The sequence below is a fragment of the Podarcis muralis genome, chromosome 4 (genome assembly GCF_964188315.1).
Source record: "Podarcis muralis chromosome 4, rPodMur119.hap1.1, whole genome shotgun sequence".
Lineage (NCBI taxonomy): Eukaryota > Metazoa > Chordata > Lepidosauria > Squamata > Lacertidae > Podarcis > Podarcis muralis.
In genome coordinates, this window is record NC_135658.1 from 73230009 (window position 1) to 73250201 (window position 20193).

General features: G+C 44.4%; 1 protein-coding gene across 1 annotated transcript in view; it reads left to right on the top strand.

The window, feature by feature from the left end:
- Window positions 1-15767: 15767 nt before the first annotated feature.
- Window positions 15768-20193, top strand: part of OCA2 (OCA2 melanosomal transmembrane protein) — a 130599-nt gene continuing 126173 nt past the window's right edge. The window contains exon 1 of the mRNA XM_077927568.1: window positions 15768-16056. Coding sequence (XP_077783694.1) covers window positions 15794-16056 — 263 coding nt within the window. The 5' untranslated portion in view covers window positions 15768-15793. The remainder of the gene's footprint in view (window positions 16057-20193) is intronic.

Consider the following 20193-nt stretch of genomic DNA (forward strand, 5'->3'; position numbering starts at 1 on the left):
TCAGTAACTCTTTACCAACATGATCCATCTCTGCCTCTTGGCCTCTCTCATCCCACTTGCCAGCTTCTGCCTCTGATTCTGGTCTGCTCTTTGCCACATACTCTCCAAGCTCACTTTGCCACTTTAGTTTCTGACACCTCATCTCCTCAGTCGTCTCCCTCTTTTCACTCTGACCACTCATTGTTGTCCCACCAGCACTCTGGGGGCTCTGAGCCTTCTTCTTTTGGAGGTTACCCAACTGTTTCCTCCCACCATTCCTCTGCGTCCAACCAATCCATGACATCAGGCCTCCTTAGTTTTTCTGCTCTGATTACTTTCCCTCCTTTTATTTAGATTATGCTTATTTAGCTTTATTAATGTGGACAGATACTTTATGGAGAGTTAGAGCTAACTCACTTGAAACGGGAATCTTGTGATCAAAGCATGGTCTTAATACATTCAAGGGGATATGTTTTTCTTTGTTTTGTGTACAAAACTTCTATTGATATCTATGAAATTTCTCTTGTGTGATTTCTTTTTTAACATTCCGTTCATTCTTGGCTAGAAATTAAGTTTGGGTTATAACCTATAGAAAATAGTTGTATAACTCTTAATAACAGGACAGAGAGCAATGAGAATGCATTTGAGGAGTTCAATATGCCTTTGTGTCCTGTGGGGTCACCAGCACAAGGGTTTCAGTATAGATTTTGCCCTCCTTGCTCAGCTGTGTCTCTATGGGCTACATGGAATGTAGGAGTTATAGGGATGCGGGTGGCGCTGTGGTCTAAACCACTGAGCCTCTTGGGTTTGCCAATCGGAAGGTCGGCGGTTCGAATCCCCGCAATGGGTTGAGCTCCTGTTGCTCTGTCCCAGCTCCTGCCAACCTAGCATTTCAAAAGCATGCTAGTGCAAGTAGATAAATACAGTGGTACCTCGGGTTAAGTACTTAATTCGGTCCGGAGGTCCGTACTTAACCTGAAACTGTTCTTAGCCTGAAGCACCACTTTAGCTAATGGGGCCTCCTGCTGCTGCCACGCTGCCGGAGCACGATTTCTGTTCTCATCCTGAAGCAAAGTTCTTAACCTGAAGCACTATTTCTGGGTTAGCGGAGACTGTAACCTGAAGAATATGTAACCTGAAGTGTATGTAACCCGAGGTACCACTGTAGGTACCACTGTGGCAGGAAGGTAAACGGTGTTTCTGTGTGCTCTGGTTTATGTCATGGTGTTCTGTTGCACCAGAAGCAGTTTAGTCATGCTGGCCACATGACCCAGAAAGCCGTCTGTGGACAAACGCCAGCTCCCTCGGCCTGAAAGCGAGATGAGCGCCACAATCTCATAGTCGCCTTTGACTGGACTTAACAGTCCAGGGGTCCTTTAACTTTATCTTTTTTTACATGGAATGAAATAAACTCAATATAATTGGAGACAGCAGCAACTCAGCTTCCACCCATGACAACAAGGTCATCAAAGACTGGTTGCATCTTGATCAATGTTCCTTGTTAGCAAAAAGAGGGCAAAAGGTCTCTGGTCCAACCCTTGACATCTCCAGTTAAAAGGAATGGCTGATGTGAGAGACCTTTTGCTGTGAGACAATCAAAGTGTGGGAATATTAGGATAGATAAGACAACCTGCCCAATCTAGTAGTAGTCAGCTCCACATGTTCCTATGCACATGCTTGTAAACTCACATCACACTTTGCATTTTAGCTTGCTACATTCACACTGAGCGTCCTACTTGAAAAGTGGCCCTTACACACCAAGCTTAAACCACAGGGAATAATGTTTTAGTAGTGTTAATAGAACACACTTGCCAGATAAGAATGATCACAATTAATTTTATTGGAAAATTTTAATGGAAACTTCAGTTTAGTTTAGGAACGCTGGAAACATTGGAAATAGAATTGTTTAGGAACGCTGGCAATACTGGCTCAGAATTGCCTTCTCCAGGGTTTCCCAAACTTGGGTCGCCATTGGTTTTTTGGACTACAACTCCCATTATCCCTAGCTAGCAGGACCAGTGGTGAGGGATGATGGGAGTTGTAGTCCAACAACAGCTAGAGATCCAAGATTGGGAAACCCTGATCTACACTGACTGGCAACACCTCTCCAGGATTTCAGGCAAGAGACTTTCACAACTCTACTTGGGATGCAATCCAGAGTCTTTTGCATGCAAACCAGACAGAGCATGCCCTACTGAGCTATAGCCCTTCCCTTAATCCATATGCAAACAATCACGTTCTAAAGAGTGATCACCCAAAATGGGTTTCACTATATTTGTACTTTTAGATTATCAGCCTCGGTTAAATTAATAAATTTGACATTCACTATTTTTAACTGGCGTATTTAAGTGAATACTTGGAAAGCTGGTTTCAAGGGGCTTAAACAACTCACTGGGATAATTAAAGAACAATCCCATTCTTTTGGATTTTTGTTTTATCCCAGTTAGTTTGTTTTACAATGCCACGCTCAGTCAGCTAATGTATGTTTAACACGGCAAATACAATTTTCTGCTGCAAATTATTTTTCCACGGCAAATTAAAACTAAGAAGTGAAGTGGTACAAAACACACACACACAATTACATCTGAATTGAATGTGGAGATGAACAATCTGCCTTCTCTGAACTGATAGCTGGCAGGTCTTCCTGTTTTTTGGATGACTCTTCATGTGACAAATTTTTACAACTATGCTAGTGGAAGACAGCAACTGGTTTTCAGTTTTGGGGAAACGTAGATGCAAGGCAGGCTAGCTAACCCTCTCATGAAGCAGTATGAATAGCCAGCTGTTATTCAGAGCACTCCCTTGTCTGTCTGGGAATTCTAATTAAAATCTCTGGCAACTTTATTTAAGCCCCAAGTCAGTCAGCTGAGAGACACGGGAAGCCAAAAAATGTGGTATCTACACTACTATCAAAGCTCTGGATAAATCTTTCTCTTTTAGTGTGCTTTGATATCAGTCTTCTAGACACATTTTGTACTCTAAATAGGGCCCCAACAGATTACCTCCCAACCCATGATTTCTTTCTTTTTTTTTAACCCTCTATTAGAAGGATGTGGAAACTGTATCTCTCCAGATGACAGGGATGATGGGAGCTGGAGATGGGGTAGAAATTAAATCCAGTTTACATTTAATGGGAAATCTACTTAATTCGCTCTTTTTTTGGGAAAACTGAAACACAGAGATCTTCCAAAATTTGCACAACTCTGAATTTTGCAATGAAGTTCGCCAGCCAAGTAAAGTGCACACAAATTCATAGACTGTGGGAAAGTGTGCGTAGAAATACATATATTGGTGAAAATAACATGTAAGAAGCATTCTACCAGGGGGAATTGCTTTACTAAAAAAAAAAAGCAAGCTTATTAAGCAAAATTGAATACAAATGTGTATATTATGAAAAATTAGCACTAAAATGCTAATGAATTTTCAGGAGGACTTTTAAGAAACAAATCAAGAAGAAATGTGGGAATCACCAGAATGTGATACTGGAGAAACCAAAATGGATAGATTTGCCCATCACTCACTGTAATTCAGGAGCACCTTGAAGGGCCACAGACTGGTTTATGTCATATTATCCTATAACACTAACAGCAAACTCAGGGCACTTTCAGGTTGCTGCTATTTTGGGGTGGGATTTCAATCACACACCTGCAAATTGCAGCTTACTAGCAGGTCTTGCACAACAAAGCCATTTCCTCGCAAAGATTGTTTTTTAGTATTATTCATGATAAGGAAAATGTAGCCAAAAGTTTGGGGAAAGACTTGCTTTGATGCAACGTTGCCGAGACTCCCCACAAACAAATCAGACAGGGTGCTCATTAAACAGCCCACATCATGGGATCTCCCTGCAAAATCAGGATGAACACATAATTAATCGGTCTTCTCGTTCTCCAGGCCAGAGCTAAAATGTCACCAGCCGTGTGCAAGAGGGGAGATGTCAGCAGGCTTGTTTGGAACTTGAGGTGTGCAGGAGGGGAGACCCTACAGACCCTACCAAAACAGGACAGGGCTTGGGATGGTGACTGGTTTGGGTCGGTGGTGGAATGGGAACCTGGGTGGAGCAGAAAGAGCTGTGGCTTGGTAGTAGAGCCTCTGCATTACACACAGAATGTCCCAGGTCCAACCCCAGGAATCTTAAGGTAGGGCTGGGAATGTGACCTGTCTGAAACCTTTGAGAGATGCTGCCAGTCTGTGTAAGCATTACTGAGCTGGATAGAACCCTGCACGAGGCAGCTTCCTTGGTTTCTATCCTGGAAGCAGGTAGCTGGCTGGTTGGTAAGCTGAACAAAAACACTCCAAATGGCACATTTTGTTGCAGGGCCCACTTGTAGTGTTGTTTTCTTATTTAAAAGAGAAACAGAAGGAAGAAGAGGGAAAAAGCAAATTCATGAAGTACGTGTGTACAATTAGCCATGACAAAAGATTGGTGTGGGTGGGTGTGGGGAGGGTGTTGGAAAAACGCCCTGGGAAGGCTGAAACTTCCCCAAGTCTCCGGAGCATCCCCTGGTGGTTTTCTCTGGCTGTAAATCTTCGGTCCAGAGTGGCCAGTAATAAGCGACTCTTCTCTTCTGAAAAGAGCATGCCAGTCTTCTGGCATATCATAGCAGAAGAAAGACTCAATCGTAGTTCTAAAACTACTTTATTTACAGTCTTATATACAGAGACTCGATCAGTATATCTGTGCTCTCTGAACACCAGTACAGAACTGCGACACACACAGAAGTGAAACCAACTTCCAATAGTACTCAGAAGGAAGAGATAACACAGACTTCCTTTCTCACGCTCACTCAGACACTTACATGATGTATACAAATCATGGTACCACTTGCTGGAGCAGCTCGGATAGATAAAAATCCTAACGGGGGGGGGGGGGACTGGGCCCTGCCCTCACCAAGCCTCACTAGTGAGCTTCTAGAAGCATTTGCTTGGCTGTTGATGGGAGCCATTGTAGTGCAGTAGAGTGTTGGACTGGGAATTGGGAGACCAGCATTCAAATTCTCACTGAGTTGTGAAGCTCATTGTGTGACCTTGGGCCAGTTACTTCCTCTCAGCATGTACGTTTTGAGCTCTTTGAGCTCCTTAGAGGAAAGGTGGCAATTCAAATAATATAATATAATGCTGGACTAAATGGATCTTGATATGAAACAGCAAGGCATTTCTTATGATTATATTTGTATCAAATGGGCAATATTTGCTCCAGTTTTCAAAGTGCAATCTGAACTGAACTGAACTGAGCTGAACTGCAACACAGTCATGGAATATTCCTGAGTTCTCTTTAATGCGGAGCATCCCTGCAATTTAGGATCACATGCTGATGGAGGTGATTAGTCTTGCATTCCAATTCTGTAGCAAGATCGTTTTCCTGCCCATCACTACTCATTCCTGCTGTTTGGAAAGGAAGTTCAGCAGTCGTGCGGTTCTGCTCAACCGAGCAACTTTGCCCCAGAACCTCTTCCAGCTTATTATTCATTTCCTCTGATAGAGAATCGGTGCAGAAAGGATTCCTTACTTACATTAAAAATGACTATTTCAAAGTGGTGGTGGGGAGTGAGTTTAATAAACAATGCCAGAATGCAATTCCTCCTCAAGAGAAGTTAAGGCTATGTCCCACCCCACTTCATGAATTTAAAAAAGAAACACACCTAAAAATGAAGACGGAAAACTCAGGAATATAAAACCCAACCACCTGGTGTTTTTACTTGGTCCCATCAGGCTGACCATTTCCATAGTTCTGCTGTACCAGCAGCTCTTACACCAGCATAATGCAATGTTCTTGTGTTCTTCTGCTTACCCCATGGTAAACTGAAATGAACCTAAGCATGGACTGGCTCTTCCAGAAGAGAGGTTTTTACTCTCCGTGGCTGACCCCCTCCATTAGTCCAGGTGTGCAGAACAAAGTGATCTGATTCCTCCTGCTCCACCCACATCACTAACTATTTGCATGTAAGGCATAATGTGTATACATATGTATATGGTGAAGTGTATGTCATGAAAGCAGATTTTCCTATAAGATAGCAAGGAGTCAGCCATGAAACTTGAGAAAAGTCTAAAGGAACTGTAGACAAGTGGCATGACTTAAATTTAAGCTAACAGAAAGTGAAATCTTGTTCTAGTAGGTGAGGCATGATAATGACATCTGGATGAAGAAGGAAAAAAAGTGAGAGTACCAGAATTATATAATTGCCTTCCATTGCAAAGAGCGAACCAAGTAAGACTTGACAACCAAGACTTTACAACAGACCTTTCCAAACTGTGTGTCAAAACGCATTAGTGTGCCAGCTGCAGTGTGTAGGTGTGTTGTGCGAACGCTCCCTGTACTCTTTCTGGGGCTGGAAAGGGGTTAGTTAAACCTCTGGTTTGCCAGTAAAACTGAATTACCCTGTTGCGAAATGACGCATGTCTAAAAAGTGTGTCAACAACTTGAAAAGTTTGAAAAGCTCTGCTTTACAAGAATAATAAACAGATATATTGTCAAGGGAAGAAAGCAAGGCTGGCTACATCTGTAGGGAGAGAGAATTGTGGGAGCTATGGACTGGATATCCTCAACTTAGAAGGCTATTATGGACAAGCATCTCAAACCTTGTATAGGTGTCCAAGAAAGAAAAGGAAGAATTGGTACAGTGGACAAAGTTAAATAGTTAATGTTGGATTAACAGTATGGGATAATCAAAGCACATTTATAGCTTTGCTATACCAGTACATTGCTTATAGCAGGCATAGGCAAACTTGGCCCTCCAGATGTTTTGGGACTACAACTCCCATCATGCCTAGCTAACAGGACCGGTGGTCAGGGATGATGGGAGTTGTAGTCCCAAAACATCTGGAGGGCCGAATTTGTCTATAGCATCTGTAACAAAGATAGAAGACAAAACCGACGAATACACTTGCGACGACCCCTGTAGCCCTCAGGATTGAACCCTCTGGTCATCAGCTGGAAAGCAGAAGTTTCAATCCTGCTGGGATCTGCTTCACCAGAACATTCCCTGTGAGGAGTGTACTGGCATAGCAGACCCCGCAGCCAGCAGATTTGCACTCTTCGCTCACCAGCTGATGAGCAGAAGCTTCAATGCTGCTGGGGGCTGCTTTGCCAGTGGGATTGAACCCTCAGTCTGGAGGTTCGAAGAACAGTAGTTCAAAGAAAACCAGAGGTTCAAGGAAAGCCCTTTTGCAAACAGCAATCTTGGGCTGCCTCCTGAACAACAAGAAAAACAATGTGCCCCATAAATTATAATAGCCCCTTAAAGATTGACTATGGAAACACGGTATTAACAGCAGAACAACATAACTGGTTCCATCAGCATATGATGAGATGGCCCATGAAAAATCACACTGTGAATTGAATCTTTTGGGGGTAAAGAGTTTGTCTCCCAACATCACTTCTGTGAAAAGGGAAGAGCTCTAGCTGTGGTCAGAAAATCCCAAGTATAGTTCTTGGTATCTCCAGCTATTACTAGGAGTGACACCTGCCTGAAACCCTGAGAGCTGTTGCCAGTCAGTATACGAAGCTAGGTGGACCAATGGTCTGACTCTGTACAAAACTGCAAACACACTACACCTTTAAAACATATCTGAAGCACATTTCCCCTCCTCAAAGAATTCTGGGCACTGTCGTTTGCTTCTCACAGAGTTACAGTTCCAAGCAACCCTTAGCAAACTACAGTACCCAGAGTTCTTTGAGGTGGGGAATGTGTTTTGAGTGTGCTTTAAAGGTATAGTGCATGTGCAGCCAAAGACAGATCCTGTGTTCCTACACTCCTGAAAAGGAAGCATAGTCTCTATCGGGCAGGGGATGTGCAATGTGAACCATTGCTATTCATTAGTATGCTGCTGTGGAGCTGCAAACTTGAAGCACCTGCCGTTTATCAACTTAGACATAAGAAAGATTGACATCACTGAATAACAATAATCTGGAGATGTCACTCTGGGTACAATAACACATTTTTCTGAGATGTGTTTTAGAAAGCTTGGTTCTCAGCTTGAAAGGCTGCTGGGTAGCTTCTAGACAGGTTTTAAAGCCATTGTTCTCTTGGAAGCCTAAAGCATTAAAAACAAAACGGGTGGGAGGGAACTGACACTGATTTTATATTTCGGCAGAGCTTAACTTCTAGAAGAAGAGAATGGCAGGGCTCAAGCCTGCCTGGCAATAAGTTAAACCCGCCCCCCTGACCCGGAAGTCGTTTTCTCTACTCCCTGATGTTGAGGGACCTCAATGGTGCACTCTGGGTAGGACTTTTGGGAAGAGGTTCAGGGCCTCATTCAGCAGAACGAGCAGTTGGGGTCTGTGGGTTCACTAGATTTGTGTGTGAATTAATACACATTACCACATACAGGAGTGGTTTTAAGCCACCCAGTGAGTTTTGTAGCTGATGAGCGGTTCACACTAAGATCTCCCTAGACTAAGTCTGGTGTTCTAGTCCTCGGATGGGGAACCTGTCCAGATGATGTTGGACTTCAACTTCCATTGTTACCAGCCAGCCTGGCCAATGGTCAGGGTTGATGGAGAGTTGTGGTCCAGCAGTATCCAGAAGGCCACAACTTCTCCATCTATGCTCTAGCTGTTCTGGCACGCTGGGTTCCTAACGCGAGTATCTTTGGCAGGATGTAGAAGTCTGTGTGCACATAGAAATTGCAAACACAGTTCTCTCTGCCAGGGCTGCTTATAAAAGTGATAAAGACTTAACTGTTGGATGCACAGGAGGAGAATGAAGGGTTGGCATCAGCCCCTGCTGCTTCCTCTTTCCATGCTGAGAGATACTTCTTAGGGCTTTAGTTTATTATTATTAAGCTCCCTTCATCTGTAGCCCAGACTGCTGCTTTGCATGTATCTATCTTAATAGCAAGAAGGCTCTAAGCAGTTCACAAAATACAAATTACATAGCATTGTAAAAATACATTGGGTCAGGGTGTTGAATGTACTTTATTTTAGCTAGTGTTCACAAGGCGAGGTGGATGTTCTCTTCATAAGTCTTACTGCTTCTTCTGCTGTGTTGCGTTATCTTGTTTTATGAGGTGTAATTTAAACCACGGATTGAGATCTTATTGAAATCCATACTTTTCTCAACCAGTTTTAGCTCTTTAACTATGCAGGCAGTCCAGGGAGTCCATGCAGACTACATGGTGGAACAGAAATCAGAGAAACATAACAAGCAAACATCTCTAACACAAAGTTACAAGGAGAGGGTGGGGTGTGGGGAAGAGAAGAAGCTAACCTTACTGATTTCTAGATTCGAGATCCAATTTTAATATCAACTGACAAGATATGAACCACTTTTATTTGTTAATTTTATATATTATTTTTACCTTTGCTGTGTCTATCTGTTTAGCCCACCTGCTCGCTCAAGGGTTTTTTCTCTCCAAAAAGATGATTATGGGACAGACAATGTGACCCATCTCCTCTAAGATTGCCACTTAGTTGTAGGTTGTGTGGGTGACCCACCAGTTGAAGACCAGTACTTTGTGATGGTTGTGTAAAACTGAACTTAGTTGGCAAAGTGGCTGTTCACATTAATATACCCACAAAGTAGAGAGATCATGCCATTTTGGAATTTTGTACAACTTCGCAACAAACCATGGGAGCAGCAGTAGCAGCCGGCTGCATTGCTGCTGTGGCAATTGGGCAGTTGATTGGTGGCTGCTGGCAGCTAGCGGGCAGATGATTGGTGGGTTTGTCGATGCGTGTGATTGGCAGTGGCGGTCAGGCAGGTGAGCAATTGTCATCAATTTCCCCCGAATGAAAGCTCAAGAAGTCTGGGCAATCTCTGCCCATTTCCTCAATTTGGAGTCCCCCCCCCCCAAAAATAGGGGTTGTCTTATACACGGGGGCATGTTATACATGGAAAAATATAGTATGTAGTGGTGGAAATAGATCTGACCCACATGTTGGTAATTAACAAAGAGTCAGCTGGGTGCCTAGACTAAAAATGCAGGGCTTTGTGCCGCCCGCAGTTAAAAACACTCTCAGAATTATGTAGCAGTATAGCGTGGTACAAGACGCGGGTGGTGCTGTGGTCTAAATCACAGAGCCTAGGGCTTGCCGATCAGAAGGTCAGCGGTTTTAATCCCCACGATGGAGTGAACTCCCGTTGCTTGGTCCCAGCTCCTTCCCACTTAGCAGTTTGCAAGGACGTCAAAGTAGATAAATAGGTGGGAAGGTAAACAGTGTTTCCGTGCGCTGCTCTGGTTTCGCCAGAAGCGGCTTAGTCATGCTGGCCACATGACATGGATGCTGTATGCCAGCTCCCTTGGCCAGTAAAGTGAGATGAGCACCGCAACCCCAGAGTTGTCAGCGACTAGACCTAATGGTCAGGGGTCCCTTTACCTTATTATAGCATGGAACATAGGTTGTTAAACCCTTTCATATATCCCATTTAGTTTGCTTTAAAGCTCTTGCCCTGTCTCTTTACCCCTCTTGCAATGAACAGATCATTAAGTAACTGTTAAGTAAGTGTTAAGTAACTGTTAAATCTTAAGTAAGTGTTAAGTAACTGTTAAGTAAGTACTGTTAAGTAAGTGACTTACTAAATCCAGAGGTCTGGTTCATGTGTTATTCCATGTACAGCAAGGAGAACACAGGCAGATTACTGTTTGGGTGCAAAATACAGCATGTAGATTCAAACATGAGACTGTATCAAGTTCAGACATGTCCATCCTGGTGGATTACATGGCTGGAAAAGAGTGAGGATCAGTAAGAGAAGCAGTGTGTGACCTAGCTGAGTCTAGGAACAGACCTCTCTGGTCTTAACCCCTTCATGCGCTATCTAGCATTTACACAGTTATGCTTGACTGCAATTTCCCACAGGAACAGGGAGCAGGGAAATGCATTTTCCCAGTTCTAGCAATGTCTGGGCTACAGTAAGATTTACAGATACTAGAGACGGTATTTCATAGCTATTTATTTGAAATTTCATAGCTGACATGGGCAAGGCCAGAGTCCTGTCCGCCCAATAAACAAGGCAAACTTCATCTTGTTTCAATCTTGTGTTTTTATGGTGCTACTTTTTAGGACTTATTTTTATTTGTTCTTGGGCCTGGGGATGATTCCAGGAAACAGTGCTGCTCATGCCCATGATGCCAAAACCCTCCACAGCCGACACTTTTTTTAAAAAAGAAGTTTAATCCAGATTTCACTTTGCAGTAGAAAATCTGAAAAGTCAAAGTAACTGTGAAATGTCTGCCGTCAGTCTGGTGAGGAAGCTACATAGTGCAATGCTGTTTGGATGGTCATTTGTCATGTGGCTGATCTCTAATGCCACAGCCCTACTTCTATTTGCTCCTCACCTGAGCACAACATAGCTGCTTTCTTTCCAGAGAGCCAGTGTGGTGTAGTGGTTAAGAGTGGAAGTCTCGTAATCTGGGGAACCGGGTTCGCGTCTCCGCTCCTCCACATGCAGCTGCTGGGTGACCTTGGGCCAGTCACACTTCTCTGAAGTCTCTCAGCCCCACTCACCTCACAGAGTGTTTGTTGTGGGGGGGGGGGAAGGGAAAGGAGAATGTTAGCCGCTTTGAGACTCCTTCGGGTAGTGATAAAGCGGGACATCAAATCCAAACTCCTCCTCCTCCTCCTCCTCCTCCTCCTCCTCCTCCTCCTCCTCCTCTTCTTCTTCTTCTTCTTCTTCTTCTTCTTCTTCTTCTTCTTCTTCTTCTTCTTCTTCTTCTTCTTCTTCTTCTTCTTCTTCTTCCAGAAGTCCCCAATACCAAACACAAGGCACTTGTTTCCACTGATTGCTGCATGCCCCATTTGGAGGAGAAATTTCCAAAAGTAAATACCGCCAGCCTTATCTGAACAGTTACCATGTTTTACTATGGGCAAACCAGAGGCGGGTGCAATATCTATTCCCATTTGCTTTTTTGTTTTTAAATCCTGTCTTATGTTATATATCTATATTATTATTTTTAAAAGCCCAAAGTACGGTATATACTGTGTTCATGTTCTCCCAAGTACGGTGGTACCTCGGGTTACAGACACTTCAGGTTACAGACACTTCAGGTACAGACTCCGCTAACCCAGAAATAGTACCTTGGGTTAAGAACTTTACCTCAGGATGAGAACAGAAATTGTGTGGAGGCAGCGGGAGGCCCCATTAGCTAAAGTGGTACCTCAGGTTAAGAATGGTTTCAGGTTAAGAACGGACCTCTAGAACGAATTAAGTTCTTAACCTGAGGTACCACTGTAATTATTTCTCTGCATGCAAAGTATGGTTCCCTCCACCAAAATATGATCTCTTCCATGAGTTTCTTTCTAAGATTTATACCTCTGCACAATGTAAGATCTCTCAACCCAGTAATTTAAAGTCCAAAATGAATTCAAAAAGTGCCCTGCAGATCTGGATCAGTAGAGGGGCTGGGCAAAAGTCTTCTATTAAGCCAAACACAGGGACATCTTTTCACCTTCCCCCACCCCATCTAAAATTTAAATTGCCAGCTTGTCAGGGCAGGCATCTGCCCTTTGCTGTTGTTATTGTGGAAAAGCACTACAAACATAAAGCTACAATTTTAATGCATGCTTACCTTGGAGTACACCCCATTGAACACTGTGGAGTTTTGCTTTGATTAAACCTGTGTATGTAAATGTTATTATTGAACCCATTTCGCAGAGAAACCTTTTACACATGCCCCTTAGTGGGGAGTTAAAGAAACCTCTGCTTATTTGCCACAAGAGGTCAGTGTGTGCTTGTGTGTGTGTTTATTTAAAAACCACATTGCTACAGTGTATGATGACATTAATGAACGACACACACTGCGAGGTGGGTGAAAAACATCACAGTTCCAAATTTATAGCATTTCATGCCTTTCAGAATGCCACTGTGCCTGGAAGCCCTTTCTGTGAATCATTGCTTAAATATGTATTTAATGCTGCCTTGTAAAATGGACAGGCTTAATAAAATACTACTTAGCTGTGGCAATCAGTTTACTCGCCCACACAGGCACATCTGTTAAGCATTGTATGTGCCCTCAGATATACTGACAGGCGCGCACACACACATACACTTCTCATACAACACAACTCCTTCTTAAGCAATCCATTCCCAACATTGTGCGTGCGCATGTGTGAAAGAGAGGAAAAGAAAGTGAGCATATGCATACATAGATCCAACCGCTTCTGGTTTCAGGGAGCAGAGACATTGATTCAGCTAAGATCTACAAGAACGAGTCATTCCTGATAGCTATCGAGGCATGGCACACAGGGCCAGCATTGACTATACGATCCATAAGGCCAGCTTCCCTCACTCTGGGGTCCTGTTCACCTCCTGGGCAACTTCATTCCTTTTCATTTCCCCTGTGAATAATGAATACAGGAATATTGCCAGATTATGTGTGAACTGGGAGCTTCCTTAAGTCATTTTCAGACGTGATCTTAACACTTTGCAACTGCCTGTGCTTTTCTAGGAGGGAAAAAGTCCCATTGAGCTTGTGGCCTCTATTACAAGGAATGGGTAGCGTTTACAACAGCCAAGAAACTGGAGTTGGATCAAGGAAATGCTGTATGTGATTCTGTCTTTCTTGCTACTACATGCTACCATGGGGGTGAGAGGGACTGACAGAAGCGACACATTCCCCATAAAGTTTCCTTTGACCCCAAGGGGACATAAATAGAAGGGGGAACCAACATGGCGCCTCCTTGATGTTGTTGGCCATGCTGGCTGGTGCTGACGGGACTTACAGTTCTAGAGGGCCCTGGCCTATTCCTGATACATAAGGGTTAGGCTATGAAATCGTGCCAGGCAGTTATCTTGTGCTTTTCCCCTCAAAGTTGTAGGTGGTATGAAAAAGCCATCGTTGTCCAGGACTTGCACATCCATTTGTTTTGTTCAGCTATCATCTCAGACCAAACAGGCTTTGAAGGTTTCCATGCATGGTCAAATCTTGCAAAATCTATTTGGTTGGAGATGATAGTGGAAGGAAACCCTTACATTTCTATAGCCTATGCTAAAATCGGATTACTTGCAAATGTGCCGACATCATCATCCTCAAGATGTACCTGCCAAAGCATGCAGTGTGCATTGCTTCTGTACCAAGGAATCCAGACTTGGCCAGAAGCAAAGCATAGGAACATAGGACTGCCTTATATTGAGTCAGGCCATTGGTCTAGTTCAGTATTGTCTACATGGGTTGGTGGTGCATCTCCAGGATTTCAGGGATTTCTCTAAGTTCTGTCTACTGGAGATGCCACAGGATGAACTTGGGAACTTCTGTATGCAAGCAGATGATCTACCTCTAAGTGATGGTCGTAGTCCAAGCACTTAACTCCAGTTCTGCACTTATAGCATGTAGTAAATATCTGTTGCATTCCACGAGAATGGTTGTACATGCAAGATGTGTGACCTGCAGCTTGCATTATCCAGTTGAACAGGTTTACCTGAGGAAGGAGGTGATTGCATGACACATACTGACTGGCAAGAAGCACATTCAAGTCCAATGTGAGATTCCAGTTCTCAAAGAAATATTAGACATCCTGGAACTGGTCAACTCCCCACCTGATGATGGCCCAAATATCTTTTTTGATGTTCTATAATTGCAGTGCAACACTTTATTTATGGTTTACCAATGCACATCACAATATATGTCTACAAAGGCAATGCAACCTTAATTCACACGCACCACTTGTACATTTTGGTGCAAATGGATATGCAAAGGAATGGATATCCAAAGGAATATTATTAGGTTGGTACCCCTGCCCGTACGGGCCAGTCTTGACAGACTCTAGGGTTGTGCGCCCATCTCACTCAAGAGGCCGGGGGCCAGCGCTGTCCGGAGACACTTCCGGGTCACGTGGCCAGCGTGACAAAGCTGCATCTGGCGAGCCAGCGCAGCACACGGAAACGCCGTTTACCTTCCCGCTAGTAAGCGGTCCCTATTTATCTACTTGCACCCGAGGGTGCTTTCGAACTGCTAGGTTGGCAGGCGCTGGGACCGAACAACGGGAGCGCACCCTGCCGCGGGGATTCGAACCGCCGACCTTTCGATCGGCAAGCCCTAGGCGCTGAGGCTTTTACCCACAGCGCCACCCGCGTCACCCGCATTATTAGGTTAAATGTAGGTGTGATGGGATGATGAGCTGCTTGTGCGTAAAATGCAAGTCCCTCAGAGTTTGATCAGGTTTTCAAACCTCTGCCTGTGACGGAGCCCCTCCGGCATGGCTGCGTCAATCGCTAGCAGAATCCGAAAGTGGTTGCTTTCGGAATCGTTTCCAACATAAAAGCTCCTTAACGGAAACACGTCTTCTGGACTCTCGGCGTGACAGTTTCCGGCGAGGAGTGGGTGTCCCTATAGGAGGTCCTGAGACCTCCCCACTGTTTTCGCTGGAAGCGTCTCTGAGCCATCCCTCCGACTCACTTTCCCTTGGAGTTCCTGCTCTCCCCCTACTGGTTCCCTCTTCAGCTGCTACGTCTCTCTCAACCTCAGTGAGCCTTTGCACCTCCTGTCCTTCCGATGGCAGTTCCCTGACAGTAGGTAAATGGCTCATCTATGTGCAAATGCTTGTTCTGTTTTAGACTTCAGATCTCAGGGAAGCCTTGGAGTTTTTGAAGCCTGTAGGAATTCTACGCAGCCACTGATTTTAGTGAAAATGGATCAAAGCTGACAAGCAGGTAGCAAACTGATGATACCATGACTTTCTCTTGACTAGGGTGTATGCAAAGGTACTCTGCACTTGGCTTTGGGAAGGTGATGGATCATTTTTAAGAACTGCACAGTCTCATGCAGGCACAACACTTTAGATTTCTGTACTTGCAACAGACTTCTGTATTTATGGACTCCTGATTGTTTTATTTTTGTTGCTTTTCAGGCAAGAACACAGAATTCATCAGGCAACAGAGCTATGTACTTGGACAACAAAGATGAAAGTGCCATGTCTAGAAAAGTAGATATGGAGCTGACCCAGGCCCCTATCCCACACCACGTGGACTTGCTCGGAGGTGTAGCAGCAGAACCGATTCCCAACAATTTCAGTGAGCTGGAGCTGTTGAAGGAGATGATGGCTGTTCAGGGAGAACCACACAAGCCCTACCCAAGCAGCGCTCCGGAACAGGAATGTTGCATTACCCTGGGGAAAGATTTCAGCCCACTCTCCATGCAGGGAAGGTAAGGAAAACCAGAGTCAACAGATTCTGCTTCATCTGATGGCATATTGGTGTGGTTGTTTTTATTCTCTGACTCAGTCGATAAATGTTTTATTTAATGTCTTCCTGCAATATAATTAATGGGAAAGAGGCTTAGTTAGGAGGCTGGAGTGGCCAATTGCTGGGAAAGGATATTCTCTCAGCAGGTTTCAGAACTAATACCTGCTTTTATAGCAGCTGTGTGTTGCATGCATTTTTTTTTTGGGGGGGGAACAATTTTTTCCGATATCTTGTTTTCCATACTGATGTTTTATTTAAACCAAATGCTCACAAAAAGGATGCCTTTGTACTGCTTAAAGTTGAAACATAAATGGCCAAAGTAAAGGAATTAACTCTCTAATTATGGTTGACTGCTCTAGATTTAAAAATGATGCATTGTATTCCTGTTACGAAACTTCTTTCAGAGTTTGATTACATGGGGCAAAGTGTATCTATGGTGCCTCCCCATAGGGCTGATAGGTGTGGTAGCCAAGTTCGTCAATGGCACCAAATTAGTGAGATTGATGAAAATCCAATGAGACTGTGAGGTACTCCAAAGGATCTCTCCCAACTGGATGAATAAATATTTTTATTATTTATTTATTTATTTACTTACTTACTTACTTACTTACTTACTAATTAATTAATTAAATTTATATACCACCCTTCAACCAAAGGTCACAGGGTGGCTTACAGCATTAAAAAAAATTCAAACTGAAAATGCAAAATGCATATCATACTAAAAAGCCTGGTTATAGAGTTGCTGCATAATACACATCAGCACCAAATACATTCTGTTGCCACCTGGCTCTTGCCACTTAACTGGTCTCTGACGCAGAAGTGGAAGAGCCTCCAGGTAAAGTCAACCAGTGGAAGGTGAGAGAGCAGGTGGATCTCGTTCCCCCTGGCAAGTGATGCCCAGTCAATGCCAAGCAATACATAGTGGGGCAAACAAATAAGGAAACCGTAACTTCACAAATAGATGAGTGGGATATGAAAAGGAAAAGAGATATACTAAAAGGAAAAAGATACTGGTGTCATGCGGGATAACTTAATATAAGCAGCAACTCCACGTCTACCAGTGAACAGAAAGAAGGCAATTCGCTATTAGAAAAGGGAGTGGAATGCTAAACCAGTGAAGGTCCTGTGTGAGTGTCTGGAGGCGGTTGGAGGATGGATGGCGGCTAACAGATTGAGGTTGAATCCTGACAAGACAGAAGTACTGTTTTTGGGGGACAGGAGGCGGGCAGGTGTGGAGGACTTCCTGGTCCTGTATGGGGCAACTGTGCCCCTGAAGGACCAGGTGCACAGCCTGGGAGTCATTTTGAAATAACAGCTGTCTATGGAGGCGCAGGTCAATTCTGTGTCCAGGGCAGCTGTTTATCGGCTCCATCTGGTTCGCAGGCTGAGACCCTATATGCCCGTGGACTGTCTCGCCAGAGTGGTGCATCCTCTAGTTATCTCTCGCTTGGATTACTGCAATGCGCTCTATGTGGGGGCTACCTTTGAAGGTGACCCGGAAACTACAACTAATCCAGAATGCGGCAGCTAGACTGATGTCTGGGAGCGGCTGCCGACACCACATAACACCGGTTTTGAAAGATCTGCATTGGCTCCAGTATGTTTCCGAGCACAATTCAAAGTGTTGGTGTTGACCTTTAAAGCCCTAAATGGCCTCGGTAAAGAATACCTGAAGGAGCATCTCCACCCCCATCGTTCTGCCCAGACACTGAGGTCCAGCACCAAGGGCCTTCTGGCAGTTCCCTCACTGCGAGAAACCAAGTTACAGGGAACCAGACAGATGGCCTTCTCGGTAGTGGCATCCACCCTGTGGAACACCCTCCCACCAGATGTCAAAGAGAAGAACAACTATCAGACTTTTAGAAGACATCTGAAGGCAGCCCTGTTTGGGGAAGCTTTTAATGTTTAACAGACCACTGAATTTTAATATTTTGTTGGAAGCCGCCCAGAGCGGCTGGGGAAACCCAGCCAGGTGGGTGGGGTATAAATAATAAATTTATTATTATTATATTATTATTAAATACGTAGTACCTTGAAAGAAATCTGAGGTACAGAGTCACAATCAGAGCATCTGAAGATAGGAGGCAGGCTTGTAAATGCCTCTGCTCCCCCAGGCTCTCTTGCCTCTGTTACCAGGAAGAGCAGCAGCAGCCCTGGCAAGGGTGTCCCACTTTCTGAGGGACTAGTCCCCTGGCTAGTCTCACAGGCATTTCCAGGATGGGGCTCTTTCCTTTGTGTAGCCCTGCAATTCAGGAGGAGGATGGCAGTTTGAACACCTTGGAGGACTTGGAGAGGATGCTAAACACTTTTGCTCTCCTATCTTCTCTTGGGTCTTCCCCCAAGGGACAGAAACCGCATGGATAGTGGCAGTCTAAGGGTGCACCCACTCAGTCCTAAAAATCCCAGCACCCTTAACAAACTAGAATTCCCAGGATTCTCTGGGGGAGAAGCCATGTGCTAGAAATGTGCTTTAAATGTATGGTGGGATGCAGTCTTAAAGTGAGAAAGCCTTGCTATGTGTAGTACTAGTATCTGTCTGATCTAGCAACCATCTTCTTTGAGATCAGCTACTCTCTTGAAGCCATAGCTCAGAAATTCATAAATTGCCCAAGTACATCTGAAAATCTGAGGATCTGTGTACGTGTGTGGGAAATTGCACACATCTTTCCCCACTCCCTAGTAAGTCTTGCCTATTTTATTATTTACTACAGCCTTTACAAACCTGGTACCCTCCAGATATTTTGGAGTTGTGAACTTCCACCAGACTGCTGGGAGTTGTAGTCTAAAACAGCTGGAAGACACCAGGTTGCTGAAGGCTGGCATTTTGAACTTGGATCGAAAACTTGGGTTAGTAAACATTGATGTGCCTGTATCTGAAACCATGTAGAGTGCCTTCCATCTCACAAAGGATGATACTGTGGAGTTCAAACATTTTGTTGCCTAAGGTGAAAGATATGAAAAAGGGGGAACACAAAATGTTCACCTTCCTTATGAGAAAAAATTAAGTCCCTTGAGCCTTTTTCAGTTTTAGACAAGGCAACCAAATGGCGCTGCTATCATCATCATTATCAGCCTCTTGAACTTCTGACACCATTTTGGTGTCCAACGCTGCCCCTCTCTACTGACTGCCTCTGTCCATGTTTGATCCCTGGCAGCACCAGATTAAAGGATTGGGAGCAAGAGACTGAAAAGGCCTCTCTCTGGCACAGAGCCTGGAAAGCCAGAATAGGCAACACTGGACTGGATGGACAAACATTTTGGTTTGATATACGGCAACTTCTTGCGTTAGCAAGAAGGATCCACAACACATAATGAACTTACAGAATTTACTGCCACAAGATGTGGTATTGACAAAAGATTTACATGGACTTAAAAGGGGATTACAAGTAGATTTTGAGCCATTGCCTTGCCATTCAAGGGAGGCAAAACCAAGAGCAAAAAGTGTTTTGTTGGGTTCAGTAATAAATGAATGTTTTGTTTCGTATTTTCCTGCAATGTAAGGAGTGGGAAAGTGACATTGCTAAGGAGATGTAACAGTCAAGTGTCTGGAGAGACACATTCTCCTAGCAGTGCTCAGAACTAACTCTCTCTCAAACATGCCATATACCAAGGACTGTGCCCCTGATTTCTTCCCTTGCCACCCCCTGCTACTCACACCGGCTCAACAACCATCCCATTCCCCGTAGACCTTTTCCAGCTTCCCTTAGATCTCATCAAAGCCCCCACCCCCTTACTGACCTCACCAGCTTCCTTAAGAACTACTCCCCTTAGAATTGACAGCAGAAGGGTTGGATGAGAAGTTGGCCAACATGCAATGGTGGTGAGGAAGAGGCATGATTTTCCTGTGCCCACTTTGGGTCTCAGCAGTCAGTCAGCAACTGGCTGTGGAGGGGCTGAAGTGTGGCCTAGGGACTTTGGGGGTGTCCCTTCAGGCAGAGGTGCCACTCCTGAGACACACTCCCTTTCCATGCATACCACTGACTTATTTGTGCTGTTTGGGATGTAGTAGCAGTGCCCACTGTTTCTGGTCACCTTCCTAATTGACTTCTTGGGACGAGGTGACACAAACAGCAGTGGATCACCACACTGGCCAGGGAGG